This window comes from Hippoglossus hippoglossus, chromosome 9, assembly GCF_009819705.1.
Source record: "Hippoglossus hippoglossus isolate fHipHip1 chromosome 9, fHipHip1.pri, whole genome shotgun sequence".
Lineage (NCBI taxonomy): Eukaryota > Metazoa > Chordata > Actinopteri > Pleuronectiformes > Pleuronectidae > Hippoglossus > Hippoglossus hippoglossus.
Genome location: NC_047159.1, coordinates 27,997,163 through 28,010,784, shown reverse-complemented (window position 1 = coordinate 28,010,784; position 13,622 = coordinate 27,997,163). Strand labels below are relative to the sequence as shown.

The window sequence follows — 13,622 nt, the reverse complement described above, 5'->3', positions numbered from 1 at the left end:
CACATTCATACAGCGTGTATATGGACAGCACTTTTTTCCGTGTTGGGCCATTTGGGGTTCAGTATCTTGCCCAAGGACACTTTGACATGCAGATGTGGAAGACTGGGATTGAACCGCCGGCCTTTGAACATATCAATATGAATATTATACATTTTATGATTTTCATCATTCGTCCTCTAATGCTTTGTCATTTCTTTGTTGACCTGTGCACACAATAAATTTGTGTAGCAATACACAGGCTTAAACGGTGCATCAATGAACAAGCTCCTCTCATGTTCTCAGCAGCTGACACACCTCAGAAGATCTGGGCAATGTTGTTACTGGTTGCACTGGTTACTTCCGTTATCTGTGGGTGTGCACCACGTGGTGTTTCTACACCATTTCTTTTTAGCAGTCAAAAGGCAAATGCTGCTTGTGCAGACCTGTATCTGTGGATTGTGTAATGAAAAAACTATGTACCGTGTGCACTAGACAAGAGTCACCTTCACTCACATTTCTACTAGGATAAGCTATTATAGATATAATCTTATAAAATCACAGAATACATGGTTTCATAATTCGAATATGCAGTATGTACACTGTCCATTTTGATATAAACTAACTACAGAATCTTTGAAGAAACTGTTGATAGACAGAAGTGCAATTGTTTTGGCTGATATAGCAAATAAAAGGTACTACTCCTTACATGTGTGAAAACAAACATTACCATAAACAGTCCTGCTCAATGTTCTCATGCAAGCCTTATATTAAAGAAATTTACATACCACAGCTTTAACAGTAAACAACAACCCCTGACAGCTGACAATACTCTCACGATACAGGACATAAGAGCTCTTATTAGTTACTTAATCAATTATTTGCTCAGCCGGAGTTTAATTAGCAACAATTTTGATAAGAAGTTAATTATTTAAGTAGGTTGCCAAGAAAAGAGGATCAGCTGCCTTTCATTAACTTTGACAAAAATCACATTTAAATTCACTAGATCCTGATTTCGCACTCTTCCATCAAGTTTTGTAATTTTTTCATAATCCTACTAACAAACAAACAAACAAATGCCGATGATAACATAACCTCTTTAGCGGAGGTAATTATATTGCCAGCCAACCCTACCTGTCACTGCTTATCATGGGGTGGAAAATAAACAAAAACACTTTCACTAAGATGTCACATCAGTCCTATTTTCAGCCACCATAACAGAAGAACAGAACCAGGACTGACATTGAAATGGGTTTTGCTGTAAGTAAGATGTAAGTTAACAAATATCTAATTCGATGATCAAGACAGAAAACCTCAGTGTGATGTCAAACTAAAGAGCAATGCAGGTAATAGGCAAGAACCACAAAAAGAGTCCTTTAAATGGACCATCGTGGCCGGTTCTCTGCTCTGCAGTCAGAAACGAACCTGTGGCAATGCAGCACAATCTGTCATCTGTGTCTGTGAGCAGCTAAGATATAAGGCTGGTTCGCCGGTACTTATTTCGAAATGTATCATCTCATATGCAGGTCCACAGTTGGAGCAGAGTGGGGGAAAACATTCTCCCTCAGTGATCAGTAATCTAGTTGTTCTTAGCCCGGGGAGGAGTTTGTTATTGTTTTGGTGGGATTGCACTGCACTGCGCTGGCCCAGCCACTCTGTGTCAGATCTGCATGTCAAGTAGGTCAGTATTACACGGGTGACAAAGCTTAACCTCATTTTGTGGCTGCTGTTACAACGCTGGCCATCGTCTGTTACATGTGTCGGATTAGAACAAGGGTAAAAATCCTTTCTGCGACGGGGGGAGTAATTGCACAATGTGAGTTTAATAACCAGGAGGTGAGGTGAATGATTGGGAAGCACACAGGTTTAGTTGCATTGCTGGGTATGCAGACAAATCCTGAAACGTGTGTTATCCCAGCAAGCAGCAGGACTTCTGATCTCTTCTCAACTGGCCTGGTTCAGGCAACAACATTCAAAGGGGAAACCTTTGTTGGCTAGCTTGTTCACCATCATTAGATAATGAATGTGTGTGTAAACATCAAATATAGTGGATTTTATATGGTAACAGCCACTTTAGTCTAACAGATGTTGAGGTTTTAATGGCACCAGTTCATGTGACACTCAGAGTTGGGGAAATACCTTGTTTTGCACCTTAACCATAGTCAAAAGTTAAGTGTATTACTTTTTATTATATTCTTGTTAAAGGTATAAACTTCAATGACTGAAAAAAATATTAAAAATACATGAAGAAGATCTATCTCAGTTCCATGTCTCCAGATTTGGTAAAAGGTGCAACAACACAGCAGTCACATTTCAGTTGTTGGCCACTATTTACACAATGCTAAGTGGTCCACAATAACACACATGTTCAGTGGTAGAAAAGGCCTCAGCCTACAGTGAATTAATTTACAAAAACCCTACAGAAACTGAACAACTATACACATGAAGAACTAAAAGATATGAATCCGACGTCATTATCAGCCCTGTACCTCTGAACACCGAGCCACAGGGGGGGCAGTGTGGTGAAGCGGTGAGTGCAGGTCGGCAGAGCATGGCCATCAGTCAGGACTCAGACGTGCGGTTTTAACCCTGCAGTCTACTTCTGCTTTCTGATGTCAGCAGGATGCTGGGGATCCCTACTCACCTCTCTGCTTCCACTTGATCAAGTGCTTCAGTGGAAGTTGGTTATGTTGTTTTGCATTCAGTATATTCAAGCTGTAAACTAGCTCCTTGATGCAGTATGTTGATATCTTGATTTTAGCCCAAAACAACGGAAAAATTCAAGCTTTTAATCTGATAAAAAAATGTCTAGGCCTGAAATGTAATGTCAGAAACATTACATTTCACCTACAAGGAAGAATAGAAAAACTTGTTGATGTATTTTGTAGGTTCTGCCCACATCACTGTTCAAAAAATAAATATGAAGTAAAAACCGGATGGCAGTGGTGCATCTACTGTAAAGTGACACATGATAAACAAGAAGAAACATCTGCATCCACAATCAATATTTCATTACAGACTGTGGAGCCTTCCATACAGTATTGTGAACCAAATTGTCTTACGAATGATGCCCCCCGAAGCTGACCCAAATTCTGTTTAACTTTTATAACACATACAAGAGACACATGTTTTGTTGCCCTGTTTGTTGTGCTAACACATTTTATATGATTTGCATGACATATATTTACATAATTGGGAAGAATGCCACATCATGAGTGAACAAGAGGAGGAAATCTCATTAAGGCTGTTAAGAGGAACATTGAATAAGGATGTAATTACAGACATCATCTGGTTTAAAGAGCTATCAACCCTGCAATTGCATTAGTTTGGGTTTCAGTGAAGTTAAGTGTTTAAAAATGGTCAGGTCAAGTTTAGCAACATTTATCTGCCCATGTAACATGCATGTTGGGAGTGGGCTGCTTGCTTGGCCTGTGGTAACACTGCAAAGCCTCCTTCAGAAGTTTTCCTTGTCATTAGTGAGTCCTCCTCAAATAGTTCAACAATATACTGTCACTTTTTCATTGTTTGCGTGCTGGACATCGTGTGGAGAGCTTTTTATTTAACATTCATATGGTGCAAGGTGAAGTTTGAAGACTTTGCATTCATCCTACCTACCTGGTTTATCTGCAATGATTTTAAAGTCAGTGTTTTTCATAAAATGAAACTGTATCAGTTTCATTACTGTTCAAGTGCTTGTCAGATGGTCAAACAGCTCTTGGTCTTAATATTTGAGAGTTTATCATCCATTTATCATAATTTAATTTCCCAAATTGTGGCTTTACAGAATGTCATGAGTGCTAGAAGAAATAAACAGAATTGTGTGAATACAGTGTCAAACTAAAATAAGTTACATGTGAATTACCAAAATTCTATTCAAGCTAAAGCGCTACATCAAAGTGCCTTTCTTTGGCAGATGAACGCTGCACTCATCCACATACAGATATGGAGCTCATTGAGTGAGTGAGCATAGGTCAAATCATTATCAGCAGCTCTTGTGAAATGTAAGTTAATCAACAACCTGAGTGCTTGTTTATACTGATGGATGGCTGTGTCCCAGCTGATGTACCAATTGAGAGCCACGCTGTTAAAGAGCACAACAGATGGTTTAGAGCCTCAAGTTAAAATCCTTATACTAAGTATAATGAGGGTCATCTGGGAGGAAAGTAGGGTCTAACTGCAGGGTACAGGAAGGACAACTTTGTTCTTTGTAGCCTCTTTAAATGACAATGCACAACATTTTGTTTAAACTCAACGAACTCTTCTTGATATTAGATGCATATATTTTTTTATTTTTAGATTCTAAGTAAGCAATGCAGTGATGTTTAAGAAAGCTGAAAATAGGCCTTTTATAACAGTCAGCCCTACTTGGCTGGAAATATCTTTTTGTGATGTCACTTCATCTATATTGGGATGATTTGGATTTAGCTATCCAGACAAATGCATCACCACACAGAAATGGTGACTCAGCAATGCAGTGGACATGTAGCTTCAGGTCATTACCAAAGCCGTGCACAAATCAACATCTTGGGATTTCACACCAAAAGAGAAACTTTTAGAAAACAGCGCTGCCAGGCTTTGATCTATATATTGTACTGCGTTACATAATGCTGTCGCAGCAAACACAACATAATTAGAACAGAACAGAATTCTTTCTCTAATTTCATTTTGTCAATCAGATCTATGGATATCTGGAAGATATACTGCTTCTCCCTTTGCATGTCTATCAACATCTTAAATGGCTATTAACGACAATGACTGGGCGAAATCATAAAAGCAGGATATTTCCGGATTCTACAACAAAAGTTCTAGTCAGATAGTCAATAAGTTTCTGAAACGTGCCTTTTTTCTCTGCCTTTTGTCTGACTACACCACACCCCTTCAGTGGACACTGTCCAAAATGTACAGAATTAACTCAATTTGAAGAAGTATCGCCTCTTGCCTCTCTCTATGATGGAAGGGGCTGTCTGTGATTGTGGTCATTTGAAATAGCAACAAAGGCTGATACTTTTAGTTTTAATTAATAACAACTGTGGAATGGATTGCTCTGGAATTTCGAAAAAAAAAAACCACATCCTCTCTTGATGAATTGTAATCACTTCACCATTAAGTCTTTGGTACTTTGGTTTATGAAGTAACAAATGGAAATCAATCAGCACCAGCTGAATTTCATGCTGATTGGCAAATGTTAACAATCATTATACCACCTAAACATCAGCATGTTAGCATGCTGAAACAGAAAGAGCTGAAACATTCAGCTCAAAGCAGCACTCAAATACAGCCTCAGAAAGCCAGTACCATGACTGTAGACTTATATTCTTGTTTTGGGATATATAGGTGTGTCTGCAGTCTGTATGTGCAGTTTTTGAGCATATTGCATGCAAACATACAAAGTAATGCATTAAAGTCCAAGTCTAGTTTGACTGCCAATGCAGTTCCTGTAACAGGAGACACTTCTAAAGCTCCAAAAAGCTCTATCTCAGCTCATTACTTAATGGAAAGATACCTAAAGCAGCAGACTGGGGGGCAGCTAATCTGTGCAACTCACAGTGATAAGCTCCTGAAGGGGGCTAGGCTAGGCTAACAGGGTTAGCAGCATTCAGGCTCAGACTGTCTGAGAGGGACTGCGTCAGGTATGTTACTGTGGGAAATCCTGAAGAAACCCTCCTGCCTGCACCTTCACCTACATCCCACTGAGCCCTAGACGTAGCAGTTCAGGCTTCAATAACATGAAATACTCATCCTGTTTCCATCGAAGGAGTACACCCATTAAGATTTAGCTTATGTAAGCCTACTGTGACGTATTTCTTCAGAGCATGACAACATGAATCCTTTACACAGTGACTCAAGCTTTTAAAATGCAGCAGCCTTCCTATTCACGGTGAGAGGCAGAAAGTACAGCCGCTATTTTTACCGGATTCCTAACCCACACACAGCTTTTTCTTTATCCAAGTCAGAGTTCTTGTGACTTGTGGACAAACTGCATGCAAGGTCTGCCGTGTGTTTTTTGGCTTTGAATTTGAGGAGTAAGCCCAGTGTGAACATTTTGCTGCCTTCAGGGAGGCCTGTGGGATGATGGTTTGGCTAACTAGGTGGAATAATGATTCTGCAGGGCTAGGGCTTTTCGATAACATAATGCCTGAGAAAAGCTGAGGCCCAGACCATCTCGTGCCAGTCTTTCGGAGATAAAAACACTAATTCACAACAGACATTGTGTTTGGGCTTGGCATGCCACAGTACTTGTGTTGCTAAAGAGAGTACCTCTTTAGAAAACTGCAACCAGTTTGATATATCGCACATCTTCCAGAGGCCATATATGGATATCTGCATATGTTTGTCATAAAAACATAACACATACAACAAGGCTATAAATGAGAGTTTTCCTTCCATAATACAACATGTCTGTGCTTTCATAAGCCCAAAATAAAAAATAAAAAAAGTGAGCACAGAATTCTCTCCCCCTCTGCAGATAAAGGATACTGTATTGACCTGAATATAAGACATTTTCTTTATCTGTAAATTAGTTTTGAAAAGTGGAGGTCATTTTGTGTGTAATGTTGTTAGGCTAGTGAGTGTGTATGTTCGAGTCCATCTTATGTTTAGTCTTTCAGGGGGAGTCAGCTCTTTAAGTGTTTGTTTAGTTAAGTTTAACCTGCATGAGCTGCTAAAGGCTGCTGTAACATGTTCTGCTACCACAGGGGTAATAAATTCATGAGGGAAAACAACTTCTTTACTGCAGAAATGAACCAGGGAGAAAATATGTGTAAAACTGTCACAGCTGTCGAGCTCAAAAAGACTCCAACAACTTGGATCAGCAAACTGATACACAACAAATACAGTGGTTAGACAAACACCATTGTATTTTGGTTAGGTACCTTCACCATGTGTAAGTTTATGTCTAAACATGATATATTTATTATGATAGCTAAACTTAATGATATGCTAAGGCTAATACTCAAATATATCAACTTTGTGTTGATAAAACTGATAAAACTGAGTCCACAAAACCCTTTTGGTGTTTCAGAGGTAAACAGCGTTGCAGCCAAATCCAATACAATTGAAGTAACTGGTTACCACTTCTTCAAACGTAAAAAAACAACAGCAAAAAACTCAAAACGCCTCCATACTGCTCCTGCGGTGTCATCCAAGTGTACGTAAGCCACGACATTCATATTCTACTCAGAACAGCGTCATTTACACCATATACCTAAATGTCCGCTGTTTTCCTCAGCCTGGAGCCACGTTCACCTTCGTGTGCACGCACAGCGCAAGCTCTCGCCTCTTTGCTCTTGCCCAAGGGGCAAATGACAGCGAAAACATGTGAGTATTGCGAGACGAGATCAGTGAGTGGACTCAAACACTTCACCCACCCCTCCATCGGCATGGTGGTGAGTAGATATTTGAGTGAATTTTCATTTTTGTGTGAACTATCCCTCTAAGGACCACTAGGATGTTTCTACACACAAAATAAAGTCTGGCTCTAGAGAAGGCCTTTTTATTTTATGTTACCTGAAGGCCACTGTAGGTTCTCCAACAGCATGGAAAGGGAGGGGTGATGGGAGGGGTAACCAGTTAGTGGCAATCTGCACCATTACCACCAGATGCCCCTAAATCCTACAAACCTTTGAACCTACAGTACATTAATAGATTTTTTGGCTACTGGGGACTGCAGAACAAGATGTTGACACAATACCTGACATTTAATAGCCTAATAGAGGTGCTGTAGCTCATGAAAAATATCGGTCTCTTCAGCTGCTAAATGCTCACTGGTGTTGCTGATGTTTGGTGCTAACTACTAAACCATTGAGCTAAAAACATCTGAAAAGCTGATTAGAGCTGAGGGAAAGTGCAAAATCCAAAGTGATATAAAAATGCAGAGTGCTTCCTTAACCTTTGGATATACTATGGTAGTAAACTAGTAAAAGTAAGTTGACATTATCTAAATACAAATTTATTACAGTAAAGACATTAAGTAATGTCTCTTGTCAATCATGTTGATAAAACAAACAAACACCTCCAACATGGCTACCACAGCAGTTTACTTCAATCTAAAGTTCTTCAAGAGGAAGCAGGGGAAGCAGCCTTACCTGTCACAGAGGTGGTTGACTGCACCAAAGGAGTCGCAGGCGCAGGGCAGGCAGCCGCTGGTGCCATTGGTGAAGTAGCCCTCCTCGCAGTCCTCACACTGAAGACCAGTGTATCCCGACAGACACGAACACTGACCGGTTTCCAGGTCACACTCGTACGAATCCAAAATCCCCTCCGCACCACTGCTGCAGTTACAAAGGCCCTCTGAGAGAATGGACGGGGTGTCGCCATGAAAAGGAAAGGAGAGACAGTAAATACGTTGTGACATGTACTGGCAGTGATATATCCTAAGGATTTGGGGATTGTGATGTTTACTTTTATTGTTACCTCCACACATTGTTTTATTTGTCTGGCTGTGTGTGTGTATGTATTAATTTATTTGTCAGTAGGATTGCTCAAAAACTACTGGACGGATTTCTACAAAACGTGGTGGAAAGGTGGAACCCATTAAACGTTGGCGTGGATACAGACAAAGGGGCAGATGCAGGATATTTTTTTCACTTTCTTCAACATTTAGAATCTATACTTTCTTTAACATCACACTTGTTGCCCTTTTTTGATCACTTCACCAAAAAATTTAGGGGACTGATGTCTATGAGTGTGTGCAATTTGGGGTGGCTTTATTAAATAAAGGACTCTTTGGGCTCGAAGGAGGTATCTAGTATGTAAAAAAAATGCTACGCTGAAACTTTTGGTATCTCTATTAAATATCATTGTTAATTTAATACATTTGGGTTTTGGACCTTTGGTCAGACAAAATAAAAAGGCATCACCAGGTACTGTAAATTGTGTATAACAGGGTAAACTAAATATTGATCAAAATGTTTGAGATAAATTGACAATGAAAATAATTGCAAATATCAAGCTTCTAGGAAAGAAACTAAAACAGTGTCTTTGACATAAGCAAAGCTTGTTATTTCACTCACTGCCATTTACTTCAATTTACACATATTTATTGTATAAAGTCCAAGAGACTTGTTTCATGCGGATCTGTTTTGATTCCATGGCCTTAAAATCTACGGTAATCATTAATAGCTGGTCCTTTTTTATGTCCACCAAAAGACCTTTCCCTCATATAATAGACTGCACTTGAACATGAAACTGAACAATGTAGTGATGAACCTCAGTATCATAGTTATGCAGTGGCGTAGTTACCTACCTCATATAACAAATATTGAAATTGCCCTGAAGTCATGTACGCAGAAAATTCTGAAAATTAGCTGAAACCATCTCATTGGTGGAATTGCCAAAGCTAACAGACATACAGTTAGCATATGCAGCTGCATTAGCAGCAATGTCTGAACCTATGCATGTCAAATTCAGAGCCTTTCCTGTTTTGTTGCACTCTCCAGGCAGGTGAGTTTATCTTTAGTTTTGCACTGTAGAAACAGTGAAACACTGTGTGTGGAACTGGAGAAGTCCTCTTTCAGGTGCTATGCCATCAGTAAAATAAAAAATGTAGTCATTATTCACACTGGAAATGTGACATCACATACTTTTAAGGGCTGAGTACAGGGAATTTCGGTTTGGATAGTGTGTTGGTGTGACCATACCAAGAAACAGTAACACTGGGAGCTTTCAGGTACAACCAGAGATCCACTATCGCTAACTTAAAGCTCCCTCGTCTATTCACAGTCTTCTTTCGTGCCGCTGGGAGCTGCCCGGTGCAAATTACAAAGCAGAGGGATAATACAAACTAAAAACACTTTCCTTGTCCAGATTCTTTTACCAACCCAGGGAGTCAGAAATACATCCTTTTAAGTCCTCAACCTGCTTCCTCTACTGAACAGAAATAATATTGCTCATTTTCAGAAAACATGTTTGCTTTCAAAAAGATGTTTGTGTGTGCTACAGATGAAGGATTATGGTCAAACTAAATATTACGAGGGACTTGAGGATGACCCTGTTGAGTAGAGAGTAGCAATCTATTATTCATCTGATCGCAGGTTAGGTGTGGCGACTGTTGACTGCAGGCCTGACATGTCTCCACTCTGTGCTTAGCCGACAGACAAAGAAAAACAGGCAGATAAGAGATCTAAGAGAATAAACAAAATGTTTTTTCCACATGTGGTATGCACACACACTGAACACAGTACCTCAGCTAGCAGTTAGATAAAGAGGACAGGACAAGTGAACGTATTTAATATATTCCTGCCTTGGCGTCCCACTCTGATTTTGCTGCTCTTCCACCGTTGCTTGGACTTTTATGTAACTAAGAAAGGCCTGTAGTTATGCAAGCCTGTGGAGTATATTGTGAGACCCTTTGCCACAGTGAAATCCACTGAAGAACTGTCGGTCCAGATCAGGCATAAGAATGTCTGAGATCTAGCTAATCACACACACATTCTAAAGGCAGGCTTTCTCTAGGTGTGGGCTAAGGGCTCTGTGGAGTGCTGTATAAATCTTCACAACAGGTTTGATGTAGATTGGACTGGACCTGTGTGTAGTGGAGAGAGAATGGGTGACCCTGTAGCAGAGTTCAACCCACCTCCTATCTTTGTGAATGCCGTAAAGTGGTGTGACAGCATGGCTGGTATCCAGACACTGACGTTGGCAGGTTGTTTCAGAACAAGTAATGTCACAGAACTCCACTCTTTCTCAATTCACCACTCGCCTGTCTGTGCAACTACAGGAGAAACGAGTGCAGCAGGAGCTGTGGCTGCAGAGAAATAATTACCCTTCAGCTTTGGTTCAAGCGTTCAACCATGTTATTTGCTTTTAATATGAGGAATTATATTGGAGATGTTCCGAAGACAGGATAACCTGACCTCTGTGAAAGTACACCTTATACTGTATCCGTCTGCAGGCCCCTGCTCTGCCAGACAATGTATATTGGTGGCGGGGCGAGGTGTTAGCCCTGGTGACGCCTATGTTGATGTGAAATTATCATGTGAGTGGTCTTTACACAAGAACAATGAGGAGTGCTGGGGAAGCTTCCAATACAGCTTTCATGTGTGATCTCGCACCAGGGAACAGATACCATTTAGTCTTTGTGATTCAAATAAACAGCAATAAATAACATTGAGTGAACAGCCGAACGCGACGCCATTTTAGTTCATCTACGATACTGACACATAAACGAATAGACTGAAAGCAGGGCTGCAATTGACTATTATTTTCACCATCAATTAACCTGTCGGAGATTGTGTCATCAAATCATTTAGGCTAATGTGAGAAAATATTGAGAAATGTCCATCTAAAAGCTATGTCTTCAAATCGGTCGTTTTCTATTTGTGTTCACTGTCACATGGGACAAAGGAAAGCAGCAAATCTTCACAATGGAGAGGCTGAAAAAGATGAACGGTTGGTATTTTTACTAGAATCAAACTGACTTAAGTGTTAATCAACTTTCTAAATAACTGCATATGAATAAAAAACATCATTAAAATGAATTCACAAGCGTCAGACCTGGTTTTAAAAAGATTCCACTGAACATGTGGGTTTGGATCTTTAACGGACCACTCCATGCACGTTTTAGGTTACACAGTCAACAGACCGATCAGCGCGCTGGACCGCTTTCTTTCTTCCAAAGCCACTCTTAAATCCCAACACATACTGGTATCACAATCAGTCATTTTGATCAGCTTTTCTTATTCTCCACTAAGATTATTATTGACAGGAGAGTAGAACAGTGAGGAGAACAAAGGGTCAATGCAAAGATCATGACTGGACTGGACCCTTATGTGAGGGGCCAATACCTGCTGGAAAATAACAATTAAAGCTGACTATTTTAGCATCTGACCTGGGGACATCTTGAGGCAGCAAACTACAAAACAATGTGGTTTGGTAAGAAAAGAGAGGTCAGGATTTTGTAAACCACACATGGAGCCATTTTTACCCTGTATCCTTCATGTTCTTAGACAGGATGTGAATTCATCATTGGGTTCTGGAGAATTTATAAGGATAAACATCCTCTCATCTGCTCTGCTAACACACGCACACATATTTGACTAAAGCACAATTTTGGATGGGACATCTCAGGGGAACAACACCTCCACATGGATACTGGGGTGTGTGTGTGTGTGTGTGTGTGTGTGTGTGTGTGTGTGTGTGTGTGTGTGTGTGTGTGTGTAAGAGGAGGGGCTCCGTTGTCATTGCTCATTCATGGCTTACCCTGCCTGCCTGGCCATTTTGGTTGGATGGCCTTGTTCTGTTAATGCCATGCAAACAACAATAGGGAGGATGAAGCAGCTATTTGAGAAGCTCCTTGCGATTTCTTCTTCATATCAAACATGTCTGGTCAAACACAAAGCATCACGGTCTGTGAGGATGCTATGGCAACTGCAGGATAAATTCACTTAACAACAGGATCAACATCACACCCTCTCATACACCCCCCCCCCCTTTCAAGCCCTCTGTATTATGTGGCACACATCCTTCTATAATCAAAGGCCTGTGGAATATAATGTAGGACACATTACAACATCCACTCTGAACGATTTGTTCATGAATAACAGTTTTATTTTTTGATGAGATGGGGATGTGGTAATTATCTAAAGGGGTGCACCATGTAATCTGAGGCTCTGTCTATTGTTGTAATGTGGTTTATTCGGTCGCTCTCTGCGTCAAAAGCCCAGAGCGACCATCCAGCAGCCTCTATCAGACATGGATGTCTTCTTTTCACTCTCACTCAATCTATGCCAGAAAATAAAAGCATGCAGTCGTTGACCTCCTTTACCTGTTATGTTTATGATTGCAGGGCCAACACTGAAAATGAAAGGTAGCGGTTTCATTGAGGTACTCACCTTGACTATTCTCTATTGAGGTAACAGAGGAGCCAGTATTATCTGCAGCCCAGGCATCGTTTGCAGTGCGCTGGGAAACCATGGACACCATGGTCTGCAGCATTTTGTCTGGAGCAAAAAGTGATGTTTGTACATCGGTGGATCTTTTGCGTGCACCGCTTAATCTAAAGATCGGCGCAGTTATTTGCTCTTTAGTGGCTGAAATTATTCCAGTATCGGTGGCGGTAGCCGTGGTGGTGGCCGGGTCCGTTGTAGGAGGCTGGAAGGTGGTCGCAATTTTAGAGACGGGGCTGATCGTGGCGGCCGGGCCGGCAGAAACAATGGCAGGCGCCGGCGTGGGTCCGTTTCGAGAGCCAGGAGCGAACCTGCTCTCGGCTAAAGAAGGAGGCATGTCGGTGTGGAAGGTCTCCCAGGTGTCGGACGCTGAGCCGGGCTTCCTGGAGATTGACGCATCGTAAGGGCTGATGCGAGGTGCAGCTTCAGAAAATCCAATATATACATAGAAAATAACTATGAGAGCCGGAGATATGTACATCATTAAGGACGTTAACCTCATATTCTCTTTCAGCTCTCCATGTAAGCCCCAGTAATGGTCTCTGTCAGACCGTTCCCTGAATGGATGCGTACTCCACCATTGATGTCCCCTGGCGGGTCCGCTGCTGTTTGCTGCCCCGTGAACCACAGTCAACACTTCACCTGCTCTGCAACCTACCATCAGCCGCACGAGACTGACGTGCTCCGGAGCCAATGGGAGTCCGACCTGAATGCCGGTGGGCACGCGTTCATTCGCTGCACGGAAGTCGGTGTAACGCCCCA

General features: G+C 41.2%; 1 protein-coding gene across 1 annotated transcript in view; it reads right to left on the bottom strand.

Moving 5' to 3' along the window:
- Window positions 1-13,512, bottom strand: part of si:ch211-158d24.2 (multiple epidermal growth factor-like domains protein 9) — a 30,469-nt gene extending 16,957 nt beyond the window's left edge. The window contains exons 1-2 of the mRNA XM_034595757.1: window positions 12,807-13,512; window positions 8,061-8,265 (exon numbers count right to left, since the gene is read on the bottom strand). Coding sequence (XP_034451648.1) covers window positions 8,061-8,265; window positions 12,807-13,362 — 761 coding nt within the window. The 5' untranslated portion in view covers window positions 13,363-13,512. The remainder of the gene's footprint in view (window positions 1-8,060; window positions 8,266-12,806) is intronic.
- Between the last annotated feature and the right edge of the window lie 110 nt (window positions 13,513-13,622).